Raw genomic sequence first — 25068 nt, 5'->3', positions numbered from 1 at the left:
CATTGGACACTTGGGGCATCTTTAATCTCCAAATCCTTGGAACTAGTCTGGTTTTAATACTTCTGAAATAAATTATATATATTATAACTCGGTCACATATATACATATATATATACTCATACATATATACACATATGAACAACTCAGTTCTATGTGAATTATGGTTGATTTCAACTGATCTTTGTGTAATTATATATTTTATTAACACATTTTAACTGACATTGATTAGCAAATCATTAGTTTTTATTTGTGTTCAAGTGTTGAAATGGAGATGCATTTATAAAAACAAAATCATCATCCTAACGAATACTTTCTTAGAAGCAGTCAATTGCATCTACCAATGATATTAATAGAAATAGTTTTTGAAATCTATTTCTATTCCTTGTTCATTATCCTTCTAAAATTAAACATGTCTAATAATGCATTAATTTTGAAAATTCTTGCTCTGAAGACTATGCAAAATATAAAGATAAACAAACTTGAAAGTAATGAATCAAGAAAGATGGAATTCCATATAGTTGATATTTTACCATCATAAAATCATTGGATCAGGAGTCCTATTTCTGAATAGGGAATTTAAGAAGTGTGCTTACGAAATGGAATAACTAGAATGAACAATGGAGGGGAGATGGTTTTCCAGTAGAGAGCTGATCTGAATTTCTGGAGGAGGTTAAAGATTTAAGGTAGCCAGAAAACATAGCATTAAACTCATAGCATTAAACATAGCATTAAACATTGCATTAAAATCGCTTTGAATGAATGAACACGTTGGGCTTTGCTAAAGGGATTGCAGCATTCACAGGGGGAAGACACAGAATCAGACATCTAATTAAACACAAGTCTGATTGAGGGCAGAGACTTTAGAGATTTAATCCCAAATGTATGCAAGTAAGAATAAAATGAAATTGACCTTGTGTTCTCTTACCATAATCAAAACAGGAAGACATGCTGATCCCAGGTAAGATTCTCAAATGCCCAAATGAACAGAAATAGGAAATAAGTATATAGAATAACATATTGAGGGAATTATTAATGAATCATTTTAAACCACTTGTTCAATTACATGAACTGAAATCTAATAGCCAAGCCATAATATTTTATGGTTGGTATTAACTGACCTTTTTTGTATAAGTAGATATGTTATTCACTTATCTTTTAACTAAATTTGATAAACAATCATTACTTTTTATTATTGTTCAAGTGTTAGAACTACATAGGTGAATTGAAAATTTGTACCAGTATTAGTTCAGCTATAATTCAAAAATCACATTGAAAGTGTCAATATGAAAAAAATTGAAGTTCGTAAAGGTCACATTCTGCGCTATCTAAGTACAGGGGGAAAATCAGATAACAACTCAAAATTCAATTTTTTATTTCCAAACAGAGTTTGAAACAAACAGAGGAACATACACACAAGAAAACTATAATTCTGAAATATTTATTATACTCTATTTTCATTTTTATGGACAATCTTTTTTAGAAATTCACAGAAGTGAAAATGCTACTGGTAAATGCCTTCAGGTCAGTTCCAACCCATAGTGATCTTATGGACCACAGCAAGAAACATTGTCCAGACTGCTGCATCCTCACAATTGTTCCTCTGCTGGACCACATTGTTACAGCCAATGTGTCAATCCATTTTGTTGAGGGCCTTCCTCTTTTCTCCTGACCCTCAATGTTACCAACCATGATGTCCTTTGATACAGGGACTGGGTTCTCCTGATCACATGTCCAAAGTGTTTAAGGAACATTTCACCATCCTGGCCTCTAAGGAACACTATGGCTGTACCTTATCCAAGACAGACTTAATTCTTTCAATGGTTCATGGCACGTTCAATATTCTTTGTTAAACTGACAGGCAAGTGGTGGAGAGATCCAATAGATGTGCTAAATTTGATTTTTCCCACTGGCAGTCACTTTGCTTTAGTTTCTCATAGACTTATAATTTAAATAATTGGCTTAAAATATTTAACAATAAAGAAATGAAATGTGATAGAGATTGAATAAAACATGCATGCATGTTTTGTATCAGTTAAACCTCTCATCATAACTTAAACAAAAACATAACATAATATTTTTCTTTTTCTGTTAAAATCCGTAACATTCCTTGTTGAATCTTTAAAATCATCTTTTTACTGGAAAAATACAATAAATGCAATTTTTGGGTCCAATTCCCCACTGCCATCAAGTTGATTCTGACTCAGAATAACCTCATAGAACAAAGCAGACCTCCTTCCTAGAGTTTCCAAGACTAGATATTATGAGAGCAGACAATAGTTTCTTTCTTTCCCTTTCAGAGAAGCTGATGGGTATGAAGAGCTGACCAACACATAACCACTTAGCTACTAGTACTGCTTTTTTTCCAAAGGTTACTTTTAAACCCCATTTTTGGGTAATATCTTCTTGGTCTCTGTCTCTAACCTTTGTACATTTTTTGTTTGTTTCATTTTCAATCTAGAATTAACTTAAAGTTGATCAACTTGTGCTGTCTGAGATAAGACTATACAGGTCAATAAAATTGAAACATATCAAGAATAGCATATAAATTTAGAATCAACGTTTCTCCTCTTCCAGTTAAACTTGTTTTATTTTTTCCCCAAAATATAACCTGTTGCATTAACAGTGACATTTATCTGGGCTTGTTTCTGAGCACAAAGAACACAATTGACAGACAGATAGTGCTAGGACATCCACAGCACATTTTGTAGACTTACAGTAGAATAAAATCTTTATCTGTTAAGTCCTTGGCTGATTTTGTAATTGAGTCTCGCCCCGCCCCTCCCCCTTGCTGTTTAGAAAACATCAAAAAACAATGGATGGAGAGAATTGCTCTTCCTTAACGGAATTCCAGCTCTTGGGAATTACTAATAACCCCAAGGTCAAGGTGGCCATATTCACTGTGTTTCTGGGTGTGTATCTGATTATCCTTGTGGCGAATCTTGGAATGATCACTTTGATTAGAATGGATGCCCAGCTTCAGACACCCATGTACTTTTTCCTCAGCCACCTCTCTTTCTGTGACCTCTGCTACTCCTCAGCAATTGGACCCAAGATGCTGGTGGACCTCTTTGCCAAAAACCAAACAATTCCCTTCATGGGCTGTGCTCTGCAATTCTACACCTTCTGCATGTTTGCAGACTCTGAGTGTCTCCTGCTGGCAGTGATGGCCTTTGATCGGTACAAGGCCATCAGCGACCCCTTGCTCTACACAGTCAACATGTCCAACACAGTCTGCTCCATGCTCATGGCAGGGGTTTACCTGGTTGGGATAACTGATGCTTTGGTACATACATCTTTAGCTTTCCGCTTATGTTACTGTGGATCAAATGAGATTAATCACTTCTTCTGTGATTTGCCTCCACTTTACCTCCTCTCCTGCTCAGATATCCAAGTCAATGAGCTGGCATTATTTACTGTGTTTGGCTTCATTGAGCTGAGTACCATTTCAGGGGTTCTTGTGTCTTATTGCTATATCATCCTATCAGTCTTAAAGATTCGCTCTACTGAGGGAAGGGTCAAAGCCTTCTCCACCTGCACCTCCCACTTAACTGTCGTTGCAATTTTCCAAGGAACCATGCTCTTTATGTATTTCAGGCCAAGTTCATCCTACTCTCTAGATCAGGACAAAGTGACCTCATTGTTTTATACACTTGTCATTCCCATGTTAAACCCTCTGATTTATAGTCTGCGCAATAAAGATGTGAAAGCAGCCCTGGAAAAACTGAAAAATAGAGTGCTCATTTAAGTGGTTATATATCACTTGTCATTTCCTTCATTTTATATGAAACCAAAACTAAGTCCAATGGTTTGAAGTTGATTTAGAATCACAGAGACCCTGCATAGAGTTTCAGAGGCTGTAAATCTTTATAGGTGCCCAAAACATGCACTTTTAAACAGAGTGGCTGTTAAGTTTGAACCACCAACTTTGTATTGAACACTCCAGACTTTATTCAATTGTGTCATCAAAATTCCTTTAAAGTGACATGACACCATACAATGGATCCTAAACACTTTAATTACCTGAGAATTCATACAAATCCTCAAGTATAACAATGTTAATTAGTTCCAGCTTTACTATAACATAAAATTGTAACTTCAACTTAAACACAATCATTTTAATGATGGAAAATTTTCTGGTGTTAATGTGCCAAAATTTTATTTGTTCATTATTTTTTTCATGTATTAACTGAATTATTCTAGGAGCTATTGAACACATATTTTGTGTCTCTCGTACTTCTTAATGCTTCCAATGTTATGGTCTATCCAATAGTTTCTGGACTAGTAAATCCTATAGTTCATTGTAAATGACAAACTTCAAATACATAATAATTTAAATAAGTCATAACAAAGTATAAAATATGTTAAATGAAAGGGGCTCTTGGTCTATAGCATAATATCTAAGTCTACTGTACAAGAAAGAAAAAATTCTTTGCTATGGGGACGTGTAGTTGGTGAAATAAATGGTGAATAAAGAAACCAACTGGGGTAAAGGATGATATTCTAAATGGAATCATAAGGTTGATGTGTCTATGCCTTTTTATAAGAAAGTGAAGCTGAAAATAATAAATATTAAAGAGAAAAATAGGAAGACCTTCTAAAGTTCACCCTTGTGCTATCGCTGTGAACCCTTCCTCTACGGCTATTACTTTCCCGTCTCACCCCAAGTCAGTCCTGCATATATTCCCCTATTCTTGGTTCATAAACCATCTTTTCCTCAAAACATAATTTTAGCTATCATTCTTTGAAGAATATATCGGCGACACCTTGAGATGGGAGACAGATAAGCTTTTACTCCAATAAAGAATTAGTCTCTTAAACAAACAGGGGCAGAACTATCCTGTCCCATAGGGTGGCTAAGAACCTGCAATGACAAGAGGACTCTGAGTTTGTTTGTTTTTTCATTCCCTGAGCTGTGGGCATTCTGTGGTGAAGATTATGGGTGTTTTGTCTCTGTTGACACAGCATCTGCACTGTGTTCATGACACAGAGGGGAAAAACAAACATAAACACATCATTGTGCTTGGTAACATTTTTGGAGTGATGTGTACATGCTGTTCAACACAAAATAAACTCAGAGGTTAGAATATGCCACATATATATATATATATTCTTGTTAGAAATGTTGTGATACTTCTTTTGTTTCTGTTATTATATATCCATAAATACATGAATATTAATCCCCAAATTATTAGATATTAAGTAACAAAAGAATATTTATTAAATCTATCCTTGTACTATAATTCTTAACTCTTCCCTCTCATTATTTAGAAAAATTTCCTTTTATTTCCTTTCCTCAATCAATTGAGTCCTGAATCAATTCCCTTGGTCTTGGCTTCCAAACCACCTTTTCCTCAAGACATCGTATTACCAATCACTCTGTTCAAAAATCATTGCCTATACTCTGGTAGCATTAGCATTCTGTGATGAAGATGATGCGAGCTTCACCTCTGTTATAATAGGCACCTACAATGTTGTCATGACAGGAAAGTAAGTATGTAAATATTCAACATACTTTATGTCTTGTTTTAAAGTTTCTATTGTTTTTATGATTGTGGTCATTAAATGTAATGCACCAATAAAGACATTTAAATAAAGACATTCAAATAAATTATTTGTGAACCAAAGAACATTTGTTTGGATGTTACTGATATTTGCCTGTTTTTATTTACTGATATTTGCCTGTTCTATTTTCCTTTTCGAAGTCCAAACAAAACAAGAAACGTATTCAGAGACCAGGGATATTTACCTATACATAAAGATGCTTAATTATCCATTACAAATTTAGAAGATAGAGCCACCCAATGACATAGGCAATACAACTGCAATTACAAATTTACTTTTATTAAAACATTTCTGACTTCTAATAAATCCCAATAACTCTTATAGTTTCCCATGTGACATTTCTTTGTGATAAATTGTAACTACTGGTGATAGGTAGGTAACAAATTTTTTTAAAGATATGTGGGGAGGTTTGGGGAAGAGCTCTTTGATTTTTAGGCAAATGGGACAGGACCACCACCTTCCACCCTTAAAGGTCCATGGGAAATGATGCTGGCCCAACCACGGGACCTGATGTGGTAGCAGCTGGCTTGTGTCTCAACCTGAGATCAAATGGACACTTTCCCTCCTGCTCACTGGCAAGGCTGCAGAAGCAGCAGTCTGCAAACTTAACAGCAAGTTCTTGTTCGCGACATTGTTTTCCTCTTCTGTCTCTGAACAGCTTGGCTGATGTGCTAATGCGCCTTTGCACACCCTCAGAAAATTGGAAATTGGACCTATGTGTAAACTTGCCATGTATTGCAGGCAAGGTGCAAAAAGGATATTTAGATCTGCCTTGAAAACAGGTGAGGGCCTTGAAGTTTCTATGCTGCAGGGTCCCCTGAGCCTCAAGTATTTGTCTATCTTATCTTTTCTCTTTGCAAATCATTTCCCTCTTTAACCCATTTGATTTGTAAAAGAAGAGTCAGATTCTATTATCTTACAGGGAAAGATTATTTGGGGAAAAGTTTTAGTTTCTTTTATTCCACAATATCACCTTAATTAGTCGAAACTCTTTTATTATCAATGAATTTGATCTACACAATGTCATGAGAGTATGTTTTCCAAATATCTATGCCAAATTTTTTTGGTACTGACTTCATTGAATTTTCTCTAGCTCACAATGTATATCCATATTATCTATTTTACTAATCATCATTTGACATGAAAGTTACATACAGCAACATCAGAAGACCGATCTAATTTGTCCAATGGCCTCTATAACTACTTCTAGCTGTTCTGAACAAAACACACTGGTTTTTAAGCCAAATAGGGATTAATTGAAATGACAATATGTGGAAGCACGGAATACATGAAACATTTGGATAAATTGCCGCTGTCTCCTGCCTGCATATTTTCTGGGAATTCTTTTAAAAATGTTGTGCTTCTAAGTAGTAACTTGGTCAGATGGTCTGAATGTATCTTCCACTTCTTGGGGTTCTACAGAAATGGAGAAAACATAAGTTGACTTAACTTCTCAATCCTGTTGACCATCATTACTGTGGTGTTTGATTCTCTCTCTTTTCTACCACATATTTCTCACACTCAACTTTGGCAAATATCATTGTCCAAATATGATACCACTGCCTTCATAAGTGCATTGAAACACAAACCAAACTCACTGCCATTTGGTCAATATTGACTCATAGTGAATGAGATAGTTAAGTTTTATTGTGCCACCATGGCCAATAAACGCAATGGGATTAATTGAAGGGCAGAAAGATACATGGCTTGGCAAGCCTCACCTTTCTTGTCTCTTGCTCTTTGAACACTGGAACAGTGTGCAGCAGCCTTACTTGTTCTATGACTCAATTTGCAAGTTACACTACCTATGGGACACCTAACCCATGGATAGTGTCACTGTAATCTGAGTTTCCTTAAGACCTGCTTCGGCACACTACTCGAACATACATCTCTTGAACTGAGGACTGTCAGACCCTGTCATCTGGCAGACTTGGTGATCCGCTTTGCTGCTTGCTTCCTGTGCTCTACAGAGAACAACCCGACTGCCCTCAAAACTAGAAGGACTGTCACTTTATTAGCTCTGTAATGGAAGTGAGTTTCACTGAGTCATTTGTACTGCTTTATAGGTTAATTAACTATTTATTTCTTATGTTATCTCTATATATCTATATATAGATATAAAATATTAATCTCCTGCTTAGAACCCTGTCTAACGTAGTGATCCTATAGTCCAGGGTAGGATTGGACCTGTCAGTTTCTGAGATTATAGTTGTTTACTAGATAAGAAAATCCCCTCTTTCTCCCACAGAACACCTGATGGTTTCAAATTGTTGATTTGCAGTAAGCACGTAGGTTTCCATTTTTGTATGTATGATTCTAAACCTAAACAAAACCAAAATAAACAAACAAAAACAAAGGAAAATAAACCTATTTAGCTTGAGTCCATTTCAACTCATAGCGGGCCCTACATGTCACAGAAAATGACTCAATAGGGCAGAGTTATCTTCCTCTGTGTTGCATGGTGGCTTCAAAACTCCAATGTTTAGTCTAGCAGTTGAGTGTAATTTGTGCCGCCAAAGGATCTATATAAGAGCCTACTGCTATAATATGTATCCGATATTTTCAAAATGTGGTTATCCAACTTTGTGCTCTGATAAGTAAAAAGTACATTTAAATGCTTACCATAAATAACACTTGAATATCTAAACTAAAACAATTGACAGTAGCCAGTAAGTTTAGCTTTTGTAAAAATTGTGGGCAGGGAAGGCAAATCCATACCCAGAGTAAGTGTCTATTCCAGTAAGAACAAAACACTGCCCCCTCCATGACAGAAATGGTCCTACATAATCAACCTGACACCAGGTTGCTGGTTGACCTCCCCAGGGAATGGCCCCATATCTTGAACTTAATGTTGGTTTCTGCTGCTGAAAGATGGAGCACTCTGCAGGGGCAGTGGCCAAGTCAGCCTAGGTGAGTGGAAGTCGATATTGCTGCACACATGGTTAACCTCCATCCTTGCCACCATGTCCACTTTGTTTCTGTGCCCATTGGGAAATGACAGGGGTGACAGAGGAAAGAGGAGGGCTAGTCTCTACAGTGTGTCTTTGTGCCCATTTGATTGTTAAAGTCCTCCTCTTCAGAGGTAACCCTTTGATGAGCATTCACATGAGACAGGATTATCTTTACTTTCTTGGCCCATTCAGAGAGGTCTATCCACATACCTCTTCCCCACACCTCCTTTTCACCAATTTTCCAATCATGGTCCTTCCAATCTTTGATCATCCAGTCAATCAGTATGCAATCTCACAACGGCCAAGTGAACTCCTTGAGGTTCTGAACATTGGGAAGACTTCCCTTCAACTCTGTTCTTTAGGGAGCTCCCAGAAAGGGGTCATAGTGCTGCTGCTGTCCATTTATGAGTGGCACCGGCATATCATGCAGAGCCATCCGTAAACCAAGCAGACCTTTTCTGTTCTTCAGTTAACTTATCATGAGGAACTCCCCAGAAGGCCATAGGTGCAGACTGAAATAAGAAAAGTATTTTGATAGGAGTGGAGACTGTGGGCATTTGGGCCACTTCTTTATGCAGCTTACTTGTCTCTACAGGTCCTGTTCTGCCACGATCTCGTATATTCCACTTCCACTTAATAATAGAGTGCTGCTGTGCACGTCCGACTTTGAGACTCTGTGACTCAGGCCTCATGGTGACTTGGTGGCCCATGGCGAGGCATTTAGTCTCCACTAAAGCCTAGTAAAATGTCAATAATTGTTTGTCAAAAGGAGAGTAATTGTCTGAGGAGGATGGCAGGGCTTTACTTACAAATGTCAATGATCTATGCCAGCGGTTCTCAACCAGTGGGCTGTGAATTCTTTGGGGGTCGAACGATCATTTCACAGGGATTGCCAAATTAATAACAGCAAAATTACAGTTTTGAAATAGCAGTGAAAATGCTTTTATAGTTGGGTGCCACCACAACATGAGGAACTGTATTAAAGGGTCACGACATTATGAAGATTGAGAGCCACTGATCTACCCTGTGATTCACCAATAGGAGTCTGCCAAAGATTTCACATGGCATCTCTATCTATGACTGGCATGTCTCACACCATTGTTTCAGCTAGATCATATGGTCCCAGTGGCAAAGCAGCTTGCATGGCAGCCTGAACCTGTTGAAGAGCCTTTTCTTGTTATGGGCCTCACTAAAAATTGGAGACCTTTCATGTCATTTTATCAATAGGTCACAGTAGAATACCCAGATGAGAGATATGTTGCCTCCCAATTCCAAAGAGGTCCACTAGGCATTATGCCTCCTGGTTAGTTGGTGGGAGCGGTGGTGGTGGGGTATATACAATAGCTTACTCTTCACTTTAGTAGGAATGTCTTGACATGCCCCACACCACAGGACACCTATAAATATTACTGATGTGGAGGGTACTTGAATCTTCGTTGGGTTGATTTACCAACCTCTTGTACAAGATTTTGTACCAATGAATCTAAAGTCTTTGGTACTTCCTCCTTAGGGGCCCCATTCAACATAATAGCAACAATATGATGGACCAGTTTGACATTTTATGAAAGAGACAGGCGATCAAATTTCCTTTGGGCTAAATTAGTTAATGTACTCCTGGGGGAGAGTTGATAAAGTATATTGTTACCCCTGTCAGCTGAAGGAAAACTACTTCTGGTGGTCCTTTAAGGCTGGTATTGAGAAGAAGGCATGGGCCACATCAATAGCTGCATACCAAGTACCAGGAGAAGTATTAATTTGCCCAATCAATGATCATATCTGGAATGGCAACTGCAGTTGGAGTCACCACCAGGTTAAGTTTATGATAATCCACTGTGATTATCCATGATACCTCTTTTTTTTCTTTCTTTTTTATAAGCCAGATAGGTGAGTTAAACGGGGATGTGGTAGGACTCATCACTCCTGCATCTTTTAAATCTTTGATGGTGGTACTGATCTCTGCAATCCCTCCAGGAATGCCATACTCCTTTTGGTTTACTGTTTTCCTAGGCAATGGCAGTCCTAATCATGTCCACTTGGCCTTTCGTACCATAAGAGCCCATATTCCACAGTCCAGGTATCCAATATGTGGGTTCTACCAGTCACTAAGTATGTCTATTCTAATGATGCATTCTGGAAGTGAGGAAATAATGACAGGAGGAATTCAGGGGCCCAGCAGATCCACGGTGAGGCATACCTGAGCTAAAACGCCATTGATAACTTGACCTCCATATGCCCCTACATTCACATTAGAAACATTTTGAGTCTCTTGGAATTAGTGCTACTTCAGAGCCAGTGTCCAGTAATCCCAGAAAAGTGAGATTATTTATTTTTCCCCAATGAACAGTTACTCTTATGAAAGGCCACAAGTCCCTTTGGGGAAGGCTAGAAAAAAGACAAAAAGTATAAACTATCCGTGATGTAGGAAGATCCTTTTTCAAAAGCACCTGGATTTTCTCTCATTCAAGGGGTTATGGGTCTGTAAATTGATACAGTGGTAGTGATTCTCTGTTCTGCTGGTCCCCTGATTTAGCATTCTCCGGTCTGTATACATCAACTTAAATATTTGGTAGCCTTCCCATGTATTTCACTTCTAAGGACACCATGGCTAAGCAGCCAATTCCATAAATCCACCCAAGACAGACTGTTTTGATTACTACAGAAAACTAGCTGTCCATTATGATAACCACATCTGACCTGTCTGTTGATTCAATGCTGACACCAGTCCCCCACAACCACGGGGCCCAATCAGCCCCATTGTAGGCAAATGTTGGAGTTTCTTTAGGGCAGTTTCCACGGTTAATCCTGGTGTACTAAAAGTAGCAATCACAGGAGTCTTCAGAGATCCTGGGCCCACTTCACAAACTTGTCCCGGATGGTGATGGTGAAAGATATGTCCTCAGGGCACTCTATTTGATGTTTATGGAATTATTCTGATGGATCAATTCCAACATCCATATTCTCTAGATTTTGGATGCCTTCTTCTACAGTGTACCAAGGAAGGTCAGGTACCTCAAGTTGGTCTAATCTAGGCCATCTGACAGCCTATGCTTTAGTGAATTAACCAAATAAACAATTAGAACCTCTCTTACCCACTCTTGCTGATATATTGAGAGAACAATCGGTGTTTAGGGGCCCTATATCAAGAAATTCAGACTGTTCTAAATGTTACATTCATTGCACCAGTAACCCACACCCTTAATAACCAATCCATCCTTAATAAATATCACCAGGCTTCTGTTTATATGTATTAGACAATTCTAGAAGATCTTTTTGAGTATAGTCTGCTGCTTCCTGAGTCATCATCTGACCCTCACCTTTAGGAAACTTCTAAGAATTTATTCCAGTTATAGGTCTAGAGGAATTAATGGAGGGGGCTCTCATTAATATCTTCTAAGGTATCTCCCCCAGGAAATGCTGCAGATGAAGCCTCACCTTGCATATCAGCTTGAACAGTTGGTTAATCTGCTCAAGTGTTAGTTGTTTTACTGTTAGTGAATTAAATCCTTCAGGTTGGAGGGGTGGATCCATGGACTTGGGTGACTCAATCAACTCTAGGGGCTCAATATCCTCTTTTGGATAATTGGCCCACCTTTTCTCATCCCATGCGTCAGGGTCCCAATTCTTTCTGATTAATGTCCTTACTTTAATATAAGTCACTGTTCTGGACCTGCGATTCAGCTGACACTGTAATTCAGGTACTCATATGATGCGATCAGGATTTGTTTTAGGCAATGTCAGCTCTTTTATTAGAGGAGAGAAGACTCACTTTTGTAGCACATGCATAGACTTTTAAGTTAGTTATTCAGCACTTGAGACATACTTCTGAGGCTCTGAGTTTATCCCTTTCCTTGATCACATTTTCTATTGTAAGGAGGACCAGCCTACCAGCTTCCCTAGACTTCTCATCTTGACACAACTGTTGGAAAAAAATCAAACATATCATCAAAAAGAGCCTCTCCTCTCACAAGTAATTCATCTATTGGTGGTGATATTGTGGACATTAACTTTGTGAAGTCATACCATGGATTAACAACCCCCTCACTAATAGAGGCAGACTCACAAATGGACGCAGATAACTAGCTAAAGCAACCGCATGCTGGTCAGATCACCAGAGAATAAGAGAGAGAGGCAGGTCTTGCTGAAGCATTTATCTCTTAGTCCTCCAATCAAACTGTGTCCTGAGATATCCCACAAATTCCTGTTGGACAGCTTGACACAATCAATCTTCCTATCACAGACAGAATGTCGATACTCCTACCTCCTGCTGCCTCTGGACTTGAATTTCCATTACGGTTCACTGAACAACTTTGTAAGAGAGTCTGATGATTTAGGGTGACCTTAGAACAATATTATACGGCATTAACTGATGGTCTTCTACTTCTCCTCTAACATGAGAAACTGAACCCAGCTTGGCTGAAGCTTCCAAAATGGCAGTGATTTTTTCAATATGCTCAAATAAGGGAGTGCTATATGAATCCTAAGCACTAGACTGGCAAACCAACTTGTGCCTTGGGCTTAGAGCGACAAATATAATGGGGCAAATATACATATAACGGGACCCAGATTAGAAGATTACTTGATCAGAGAACAGAAGGGTTTCTTTGTCTTTGTGCTTATCCTTACTGTGCTGCTCTTAGACAGTGCTTGCTCTTTGAGATTTGCTAACTTAATTCAGCACAATAGTTTCCAGGTCCACCCATGCCATGAGGTGTTTCATGTTTCATCTCGGTTTGTCAGGGAAGCATTCTATGGTCAGGGTGCATCTTCGAGGCCAGGAGAGTGAGACTTGTCTCACATACTTAGGACATATAGTTTGAAGAGACTAGGACCTCATGGTTGGTAAGGAAAGGGGCAGCAAAAAAAAAGAATAAGACCCTCAACAAGTGGCTGGAACAAATAGTAATTTTATTGTACCTACCTGGCCAATAAACACTGTGGAGTTAATTGAAGGCAGAGGGAGGAATGCCTAGGTGAGCTTCGCCTTTCTAGTTCTCAGTTGTCTTGTTTTGTGATGGTCACATCAGAGTCTAACTGCCTTAACAGTTCCCTGATTCAGCTTGCAAGGCTGAATTCCTGCAAGATAACCCCAAGAAAGAGCCACATGGACCTACCAAGATGCAGCCCTGGGTGCTGGAGCAACTGTGTGGAGACCGCTGCCAGCGCTGAGATGTTTACACATTCAATGACTCAGCTTTCCTCCTGCAGTCAGCATCTTTATGTCTGTTTTGTGAGGTGTAGGAAGACCTTGTTGAACGGTGTTAGATATATGGGTTAATTAGCTAATGTTGGACTTGTAGGCTTGGACAGCACTGGGTTGGGAAGTTTTCTTGATACACACATAACGTCTATATAAAAGTCTCTCTTATGCATGATTTGCTGTGGATTTGTTTCTCTAAAGTACCCAAACTAACACAATATTGTTAGGAGAGACCAGGACATCATGCTTGGTAAAGTGAGGGGCAGCTAAAAAGACTAAGAATAAGACTCTCAATAAGAGGCTGCAACAATGACTCAAGCATGGGAACACCTTTTGAGAATGTCACTGGACTGGGCAGTGTTTCCTTTTCTTGTACACAGGGTCGCTATGGGTCAGAACTGACTCTGTGGCACCTAACAACAGCAACAAGTAATCTATCATGTGGATATGCCAAGTTTCTTTATCCATTCTTCTGCTGATGGCCATTTGGGCTGTTTCTAGTGCCTTGCTATGGCCAACTGCACTGAAATTAACATGGGAAAACCTGTCTATTTGTATGTGTCTCTTATTTGAGGTACTGCTGTGTTATATGGAATCACTATTCCCTCTTGTTTCAGGCAGTACTATATTGCTTTCCATGATTGCTCTACATGTTTCCAAGCTCACCGGGAGATATTCACACCTTTCGTGGTTTTAAACTGTGCAGTATTTATTTGTTCTCATCTCACCATTTCCGCTTGATCTATGTACAGGTTATTTATGAGAAAAATTAAGTGTTATGGCTATCCCATTGTTTTCTAGGATATCCATAGTTTGTTATGCTCTATAAAATTGAATGCCTTTGTATAATCAGCAAAACACAAGTAAACCTTTTTCTGCTTTCAGTTAATACGCTTCTGACATCAACGATGATATGCCATATCAATTTCTGAATCCACCCGGAATTTCTGGCAGCCCCCTTCTAATATAATTCTGCAAGCATTGTTGGATGATCTACAGTAATGACATTTGACAACAATGACAAATGGAAATGACTAGACAACAACTAACTTCAACATGGAGTGTGGCTATCAAGCTGAGCCATGTCAATATCTACACACAGAACTATGGATACTAGCAAATGTATGTCACATCATTGCTTGAAAAGACAAAGCAGATTGAGCTCTGTTCAAAAGCTTAAGAAGGCAGGTGAGATATTTTATTGTGCCAGCCTGGCCAATAAACACAAGTGGGATTAATTGAAGGGCGGAGAGATAAGTGGCTCAGAGAGACTCGCCTTTCTTGTCTCTCGTTCTTTAATCATCGGACCTGTGTGCAGCTGCCTTGCTTGGTCTTTTCCTCAATTTTAAGGGCACACTGCCTGTGGGACGCCTAGCCTATGGATGGTGTCGCTGTAAGATGAGATCCGTTTAAGACCACTCAAATGAAATTTACATCCCCGGAGCAGAGGACTGACATTTGGTGACCTGGCTGATGGTTGGTGACCTACCTTGCTGTTTGCGGCCTGTGCTGGGATAGCCTGGTTCTCTCTCTCTACAGAGGACTACCGGACGGCCCTCAAGACTTGAAGGACTGCTAGTGTCTCACAACTCTCTCACAGGAGAGAGTTGCCCTGAGCCATTTGTACTGCTTTCTAATTTAACTCTTCATTTCTTGTATTATATATCAATCTGTTTATAATTTAACTGTTCATTTCTTGTTTTATATATATCCAGCTATCTATCTATCTATCTATCTATCTATCTATCTATCTCTTTATCTATCTCTTTATATAAAATTATCAGCAACCTAGTTTTATCTCTCTTGAGATCCCTGTTTAACACAGCAGGCAAAATTAGAAGTTATCTTAAAGTGAGTTATGTAATTGCCATAGCTTCCCTAGAGTAATTCAGGCTCCATGGTTATATGTAAAAGAGAAGGAAACATTGCAAAGGAATTTTAGCAAAATATAATGGGAGCCCAGCATATTGAAAGTAGGATCCATATGAAACAGTCATAATAGATCATTGGGATTTTGCATGTCTTGAGATGGTACCATGTCTAATTTAAGCACAAACCAGAACTCTGTGTTCAGACTCATAGCCACCCTAGAGGGCACGGTAGAACTGCCTGTGTAGGTTTCTGAGACTATAACTTGTTACATGAGTGGAAAGTCTCATCCTTCTGCCTAGAGCAGCAGGTGGTTTTCAACTGATGGCCTTGTTTTACCTGCCCAACACTTAACAACTCCATCACCAGGACCAATCAGAGGAGTACAATATTCTGTGCCTTGTAGTTTATTGAATGCACTAGAGGAAGCCTATCCTGGGAATATACATAAATAAAACAAATCAAAGAGTGCCAGGGAGAGTGGTCTAATTAGAATTTCTACCGAGATAGTGAAAGAGATCTCAGTAGAGAGAACTCTTCTTTTCATATTGAAAGAGTTTCAACATGAACACACTCTTATAGAGCTGGACTGAATATCTTTGGTGGAACATTTTGTTTAACCCAAAGCAACTTAAAAATTCAAATTGTAGAGGAGGCACAGCTTTATTCCAAATAAACCCAAACCTGACTACATTAGCATTGGTCAAGTTGATTCAAACTCAAAGTGACCATTTAGAACAGAGTGAAACCGCCCCACAGGTTTGCCACAGCTGACAATCATTACAAAAGCACATTGGAAAATTTTCCTGGGGAGCAACTTGTGCTTTGGGACCACAGAGCTCTTGTTTAGCAGTTGAATGCTTTAAACACAGTAAGTAATACCAGAACAACTATTTTCCCAAATAGTTAAGGTAAATATGAAATGTTATATATTATTATTCAACATTTAGTTCATGATGTTATTAAAATTAACATTAATGTTGGGTAAAATATGTACTATGTTTTAAAGCAACTCCTATATATTTCAGACTCTCTTAAATTAATTTCCCTTAAAATGGTTTAGGTAATGATAGTAAGTTATTTAGAAACAATGAAAAATTCTTAAAAATACTATGATTGTGGTACTAAATAATATTATAAAGAAAATTTATTTCTAGCAAAGACATTATCACTAATAACCATTACGTTTATGTATTTCAGCTCTGGCTATATATTAATAAGTTATTTAATATAAAATAATCCTTAAATAATTATTTACCATGACCCTTGTGCAACACAGGAGATTTTTATTTTATAGACGGGAATATTTTGTAAGTTGAAATTTTTATAAAAGTATAAATAATTTCTAAGTTGACATTATTAAATATGTAGTTTTCTATATTAACATATATATAACATAATAGGTAAGGTTTTCATAATCTAAGGATATTGAAAAATCATTCACTCATAAAAATCCTCACAAGACCCACATGCAAAATCATGATAAACAAAATATTAACATTATCACGGATTTTGTTTTATTTGGATTCAAAATCAGAGACTATGAAAGTAGCAGTCCAAATATCAAGCAGTATTTTTCACTGGGCAAATCTACAGCAAAAAAAAGCAACCCAAAGTGTGAAATAGCCAAGACGTCATTTTGAAGAAGAATGAAATGTACCTGATCCGTGCCTTACATTTTCAATCCCACATCTGCTTGGAAACTCTGGACATGGCCAGATGACCTCTCTATAGGCCCAGCCTGAGTTGGTTCTGTGTGCAAGTCTCTCTTACTTGTTCCAAGACAGAAATTTCTTCCCTGGCTTTTGGAATGTTGATGAGTATCTTGTCTTCCTTACCTATTTTTTTGTATTTTGGTCTTTAGATTGTTATTATTTATCCTTACCACCTTATTTCAATTATGGTTTTTATTGTTTCTCTTGAGATTCCCAGTTTTTGACACACAGGAAGAGGGGATGTCTAGTGATAGTGATTGATAAAGGAGTTGATAAGGGGTGCAGGAGTGGAAAATAGGTGATAGAGAGGGAGGGTGATGCCAGGAGAGGGAAGTGAATGCGGGAGGGAGGAGGGAGCCCAAGAAATGATTGTGATGGCACAACTCATTTAACTATTGAGGGGGGGGGGTGTTCAAAAATTGATCTCATAATGATTGTGCAATTCTGCCTGATATGATTGAATAGCTGAACTATTGAATTGTATGATATGTAACTTTGTGTCAATAAAACTGTTCATTAAAAAAACCTACTGGACAAATAATAAGGGAAACAGAAGAATAATTGATACCTTTAGATCATGTTGTCAGATAAACTTTTGAAATATATCATTAACTAATAGAAGGAAAAACAAATTGATCATGGAAGCAGTACTGCCCCTTAGAAGGTAGAATGGCTATGTTTCATTTCCCATCTCATGTACTTTGGATATGATATCAGGAAAACCAATCCAGGAGGAAGAGCATCATGCTTGGTAAAACAGAGCAGCAGTAAAGAAAGAAGGAATTCCAATGTGATGAAGCGGCACAAGGACGCCAACCAAGGGCAGACACCCAGCAGCAGTGGTTAGAGAGGTGCAGGATCAGACCGTGTTTCTTCCAGCAGTCCATGATTCACTGAGTTGGATAACATGCTTTTTTATTGAATGTTGTTATTTATATAGAAATGCATGAAAGTGTCTCTTTAGTCTTCTTGTGAATCTTAATGCGCTCACTTTTAAGAGTGATGCCTTCATTTTTATTATGTTCTGCTTAAATTTTAGCTTAGAGTAAAATCCTTATTTTAATATAGATGTCCATTGGGGACTCCAGTGGAATAATGGTTCCTCGTGGGACAGTTAACTGTAAGTAGAGCAGTTCAACACCACCAGATTCTCCGCAGGAGAAAAAAATGAGTCTGTCTACTGCTTTAAAGATTTGCAGTCTCAAGAACTCAGTAGAACCTTTTAGGGTCGTTATGAGTCTGCATCTGCTCAGTGACAGTGGGTTTCCTTTGGTACATTCATCATGTAGGCTCTATACTGATTTCAAATAGGACAAGAGTCACAACTTTTAACTCTAAGATCATTTAATATGTGTAAAAGAAGGGGTATAAATAGGCTGTCACCTTAATTGAAATTCAAAGTGCTGAGGTGTATCAGGCACTGTCACTGTTATAGCCAACAGAGTAGAGAGATTGAAATAAACCCAAATCTCATCAGAGGATTCATAAAGAAACTGCACGTTGTGCGTTGTTATTTTTAGTGTTGTTGTTTTTGTAACATCTTGGTAACATCTTTTGAAAGCTCATTTCATTTCCACAAGAAACCTGTGATAAGAAAGATCAATAAATGCATGCAAAGAAAGACTTCAAAGCGTCCTTAGGTTTGGTTGCTCAGGAGATTCCTGATCCCGGCCCTGATGAAATAGAGTGTTTTCTTTTTAAATCACAGTAGAAATGGTGGTTTGGGGACCTGGCAGAATTCAAACAAGTTAGGAGTTGACATTGTTCTTCCTGTCACAGAATGACTTGTCCAGACAGGCAGCAAATACTCCAGACAGGCAGCAAATACTCTCCTACTACCCCTATTTCCTATCAGTGAACTTAATTGTTTGATTCTGAATCAATGTTCCAGGTTATCTTTCCCAAGAGAAACGTCTTCTCTTGCCCGTTTAATTTCCTTTCTAAATACAGTTTTAATTTTTCTGATATAAAACAAAATAGTCTCCCAAGATTTTTTCTCATATTTTTCATATATCTAGTATGACCTATGCCTTGTAAAGCTCTATACTTATCAATTTATGTGAGAACAAAGCATTGAACAAAGCAGGTGCAAATAAATGCTGAACTATATTTCATGCCATTTGTTTGAAAAGCTTTACTGGTGAAATATTCATAGAAGCACAAGAGCATCATCAAGATGTGTGGTTCATGGAATGTAAGGTCATGTGGCACAAATGAAGAACCATCAAGTGCACTTGACAATTGTTAGAGGGTGTGTACTATACAGAGGCATCGCTTGATTTATTCAAGGCTATGCACTGGTGGTTTAGTGAATTACTCACTAGGCTTCTTCACCTCAATGTCCACATTTTGAAACAGTGAGGTTTGTACTCCTGTAAAGATTTAGCATTTCAGAAAACCAGATAGAGTTCTACCCTGTTCAAAGGGCCACTGTGAGCTGCAATAGACTACATGGCATTGAAATTTTTGTGATGCTCCAAACACAAATAACCTTGAAATAAATTTTATGTGGCTCCTGAAATTTCAGAAGAGAATATGGAACAAACATAAATTGTATTATTTGTAAATTGCAAGTAATGGAAGGGATAATAAAATCCCATCCTGAAACCTCAATTCAATTTACAGGAAAAGCAGAGATACAGGAAATGGATATTTAAATTTATTTTCCACAGATGAATCATGAAGAAAAACCAGCAGAAGAAAATGTAACCAGATTGATGGAATTTGTTCTCGTGGGGTTTGCTGATATGCCCCATCTACGGTGGTTTCTTTTTGGGTTGTTTTTAAGCATCTACATTATTATCCTGATGAGCAACGGCACTATCTTTCTATTAACCAAACTGGATCCTGCTCTCCAGAGTCCAATGTATTTTTTCCTGGGAAATTTGGCTTCCTTGGAAATGTGCTATGTATCTGTAACTCTGCCCAGAATGCTGATGGATCTGGGGACCCAGAGAAGGAGAATTTCTTTAATTGCCTGTGCCATAAAGATGTACTTTGCCTTTTTGACTGGAGGTGCAGAATGTTTGCTTTTGGCAGTGATGGCCTATGACCGCTATGTGGCCATTTGTCACCCTCTGCACTACCCTCTCATCATGAACCACAGGCTCTGTGTCCAGCTAGTGACTGGCTCCTGGATCACAGGAATTCCTATTGATATTGGCCAGACATATAAAATTTTCTCTCTGTCTTTTTGTGGATCTAACCAGATCAACCACTTCTTTTGTGACATTCCCCCAATACTCAATTTGTCTTGTGTGGACACCTTTATAAATGAGATATTGACCTACATCCAAGATGTGTTCTTTGGCATACTTCCATTTCTGCTAATAGTTGGCTCCTACAGCAAAATCATCTCCACCATCCTGAAGTTGCCATCAGCCACAAGCCAAGCCAAAGCCTTCTCCACTTGCTCATCTCATCTTATAGTGGTGGTATTGTTCTTTGGATCAGGAATTATTACCTATGGAAGACCTACGACTAGTCACTCAGGGGGGACAGGCAAGGTTTTTTCTCTTTTCTACAGCATTCTAACACCAATGCTTAATCCCATGATATATAGTCTAAGAAACAAGGATGTCATGATGGCACTGAGAAAATTACTATGCAACAGTATGCTTTTTAAAAGACTGAGTTGACTGCATGTGAATTGCTTTAATTTTATTCAGATTTTGACTTCTAAATATATCTTGTTTTTTTCCATACAGTGACCATTATTTAAGAAATTTAAAACCCACTTGCAATATTTTCATATTTAATCAATTTATATAAGTAATCTATGTATCAGTTGATTGCAAAACATTCCAATTCTATAATTTTGTTGTGTCACTCTTTCTCCCTCGAATAAACTTTAGCAAGGCTGGAGTTCATGTAGCCAGTTGTAATGGATATGGTAACATTTATTGGAAACCATGTAATGCATTTCTATACATAGACATACAGTTGTAACATGTGGGTTCAAAACCAGACTGTCAATATGCATTAATTTAAACCAGATAACATTTTCATTCCCACAATAGCACTTTAGAGAACCAATTCCCTACAGGAGCCCAAGAAGATACTCTGAGAATTTATTTTGCAAACTATGATTATGTACAGATATTAATGAATAGTAGACTGGATTTTTGTGCATATTAGATGAGAGATTTCTATATAATCTCATGGTTTTGTAGAACAGTTAATATTATTGCAATATTTACATATAATACAAGAATCGGGATGCACAAAATTGTTTATACTTTGATTTTGCTGTTTTTAATTTTCTAGAAATCATATAAAAGATGAAAAATTATGAACTAAGAGCCATTTATACAAAAATATAGGTATTTTCTATAAGAACAAAAAAATCCCATGTATAATTTGTACAAATCACACACTCATACAGAGTCACACACATGTAAAATGATAGATGGCACACACTTAAAATGATAGATGGGATATTAATATTGATTAATATCAGATGTCAATTATGGATATCCCAGATAAATTTTCCTTCAGTTTTAATATTTCTGAGATTCTGATTCTGATTGCAATGAATGTCTGTTACTCATGCAGTCTTGGATATGAGATGGATCTTTGTTCATGTGACTAATGCAGATGGCATAGCTCACCAGCATGAGGGTGAAGGCAGAGAGAGAGAGTATCCCACCTCCAGAGAGCTATTTATCTATCTCAGTAGCACCTCCAAATGAGGTCATCATGCTGCCACCGGATCGGCTAAACTCCACCCATATCTTCTTACAGGTGCCATATTTGCACACACACAAAAACTGTCAAAGACACCCAACAAAAGGGGAATCACTTAAGAGTATTAAAAGCTCTAAAGCGTTATAAAATGGGGGCTTATTTATCTTTTTTTTAAAGAAAAAATAGATCTAATGGCTTGAGTCATGATTATATTGCTAGGTAGTAAGCCTGCCTCAGGAAAAAGAAATCAGTGATAACATACTCAAAATTGTAGATAAACTAGGTCATAGTGAAAATTGTCTGAAGTAGTGTTAGAGTATATGCAGTAGGAAAGACAAACAGAGAGAGACTCAGCTGCTAGAGACAGGTTTCTTGGAGGAAGCCTGAGGGGACCTCTGACCAGAGTCAAAAAGCCCTCTCTGTACAGCCAGCAGGATTTCATAGCATAATCAAAGTGGGTATATATGTGGATGGGCATCTGTGAGTTGGCTAATTAGGGGCGTCAGCGTCATCTGCAGGCAGGTGAGAGATCATATATGTGTAAGAGAGAACTTTATGTCAAGAAGTAGTTATATATCAGGAAAACATCCCAATTCAGTCCTGATCAAGTCCATAAGTCCAACACTAGCCCATAGTCCAGTACTAGTCCAAACATCTGATACTAGTCCATGAATCTCTTTATAGACTCATGCAGCCACAAGAAATGATGCAAAATGCAGGAAGATTACAGGCCAGTGGGTGAAAAGTCTTGTGGACCAAATGGGGAGGGGAGTTAATGACTTCTCCTTACTCTGAATAAGACATGAGCAGGTGGGACATCCCTGATAACAAGCATAGAGGAAATAAACCCACCCAGGCCATGAGCAAAGAAAGCATAGCACCTAGTTTCTCAGATAAGATTTACGTGGAAAATATATCATACATGTGAGATATAATATATATAATATGACATATAGTGCATGTGAAATATTAACATTGGAGTGGTAATTAATATAGAATTAAATATGAAAACATGGTCACAAAAATTACCCCATAAACCTGGGATCAACCTGGAAGCTATTAGATGGGGAGGGGAGTGAGAGAGAAACTGAGCAGTTTTGTATTAGCTCTCTTCAACACAGAGTGTGGGGAAGATTAAAGAGAGGGGAGACAAGTAGCAAGAGTGAAATCACATGTGAGTCTTATACCCTCTAGTTGTCAGGAGCGATTCCATCTCTTTTTTACTAAAAAAGAACAAATGAGAGTTGTCCTCTTGGACTATGATCCCGTTTGATTTGATTAGGTTACGAGGCAGTGAGGCTTCCTCCAGAAAAAGAAGTCAGTGGTATTATATTCAAATGTGTTGCTGTTAAAGTAAGCCACAATGCAAATAAATGAAGCCCTTTCATTTTCAGAAACGCAGTGATAGTTATTTACAAGTATATTTGTATGTATGCACGCGTACATATGCTGGCTTTAGGATGGTGGGAGAGGGAGTTGAGTTGCGAAGGCTTAGCCATATTTGTATGTCTTCATTAGAATGTTAGTGGGATCATTCAGGGAAAAGCACAACTAGCTATGGATCTGGGTTTGAGAATAGTAGGTATAATACAATGGTAGGTAATCTCACTCTTCCATATGTGAAAACAAAGACATCTAATTGTATCTATATCTGCTATGTTGCTTATGAAAACTATGCTATTGTTATATAGATAAAATGTTGCTTTCATGGTTGAATTAAAACATTTTAATAAAACCTATATCACTAAGACATCAAGAATTATTACAAAGCACATATATGGAAATAGAGCTGGAGAATTTGAAGGAAGGATTATAGTTAAAGTATGGGACAAGACAAAAAGGATACAAATCATGAAAAGAAATGCTAGGAATAAAGACTTCTAAGCATTCAATAAACCTTACACACCAGGGATATGTGTGTGTGTGTGTTTACAATTTTTTACGTGAGGTAGATTTATAGAGAGGCAGATGTGTAAATAGAAAAATATATATTGCTAGTGTGAGTATGTTTGTGTGTATCATGATTTGCATATGCTCTAACACAATTTTGGGGATTTTATAGCTAGATATTGTAATGTAATTAATTACATTTAGGAGAATTCCTAGTGGTGTAGTGGGTAGGCATGAGCCTCTTAAAACTACAAGGTCAGCAGTTCGAAACCACCAGTCACTCCTAAGGATAATGATGAGCCTTTCCTCCCCCATGAAAACTTACACTCTTGGAAGAGTTCTACCCTGTCCTGTAGGGTCATGGTGAATCAACATGGATTCCATGGCAGTGGCCTGAGCTTAGATTTTACTATATTTATTATGGTTAAGATTTCCAAACATGTATAATGATAATTACAGTTTGCCTTTGAAAATAATTATTATATTGAAGCCAATATATCCACAAAATTGTGATTCTATTAACTTTCCACTCCATGTATTTAATTTGCAAGATCTAAATACAAATGAACATTAGAAAACATTTAATACTCTAACTTTAGAGGGAAAAATGCACAGGCCGTTGTCCTTTAAAAAATAGTACGAACTGGGTGAAGGTTTACATAGGAAATAAGTTATATTCAGAAAACCATATACATCTTGTTTCATCTCATCCAAGGTGACCCTCCACAGAACAGCACTTAACCTACTCTCTCCTTGTGTCACCTGCTTCCATTCCTCCATCCTCCCTAATACCTTCTGGATTTGGTATTCAGATAAATGCTCCCTTTGACCAAGGGTGGCTGACTATTCTAAAGTGTGCATACACGGCTATTGTTATAGTTCCCTTCATAGATCTGTCTATTATTTGAGGTGAATTCAGTCTCAAACCTGAAGGATAACTAAAATCCATCATCTGAAGATTACTGTATAGCACATATATCTATGGTATCTCTGACATACCTGTTTGTCAGATATGCTGCCATAGGCAGGTATAGACCCAATCTTGGCACTTGAACAAGAGGAATTTAGGTGGTAATAGCAAGAAAAGTTTCAGAGATGGTATCTTATATAGTCTATTTAGAATTGATGGAGAAAATAAGCAGCCGCAAAAAATTAAACATCACAGCTTAGGCAGAAATAGTCACAGGCTGAGAAACAG

At 37.8% G+C, this 25068-nt stretch overlaps 2 protein-coding genes across 2 annotated transcripts; both read left to right on the top strand.

The window, feature by feature from the left end:
• The first annotated feature begins 2791 nt into the window (after window positions 1-2791).
• Window positions 2792-3745, top strand: LOC142446473 (olfactory receptor 5W2-like). The gene has a single exon (XM_075548223.1). The coding sequence runs from the start codon at window positions 2813-2815 to the stop codon at window positions 3743-3745; it is 933 nt and encodes a 310-aa protein (XP_075404338.1). The 5' UTR covers window positions 2792-2812.
• Window positions 3746-19885: 16140 nt separating this feature from the next.
• LOC142445720 (olfactory receptor 10AG1-like) lies at window positions 19886-20932 on the top strand. Its single transcript, XM_075547650.1, has one exon. The coding sequence runs from the start codon at window positions 19967-19969 to the stop codon at window positions 20930-20932; it is 966 nt and encodes a 321-aa protein (XP_075403765.1). The 5' UTR covers window positions 19886-19966.
• Window positions 20933-25068: the final 4136 nt, after the last annotated feature.

This window comes from Tenrec ecaudatus, chromosome 4, assembly GCF_050624435.1.
Source record: "Tenrec ecaudatus isolate mTenEca1 chromosome 4, mTenEca1.hap1, whole genome shotgun sequence".
In the NCBI taxonomy this organism is placed as follows: Eukaryota; Metazoa; Chordata; class Mammalia; order Afrosoricida; family Tenrecidae; genus Tenrec; species Tenrec ecaudatus.
The sequence above is the reverse complement of the archived record's forward strand: the minus strand, read 5'-3'. Positions and strand labels throughout refer to the sequence as shown.

Bases quoted from the DNA above. Each gene is read 5' to 3' on its own strand.
- LOC142445720 (XM_075547650.1), top strand. From the start codon at position 19,967: ATGAATCATGAAGAAAAACCAGCAGAAGAAAATGTAACCAGATTGATG.
- LOC142446473 (XM_075548223.1), top strand. From the start codon at position 2,813: ATGGATGGAGAGAATTGCTCTTCCTTAACGGAATTCCAGCTCTTGGGA.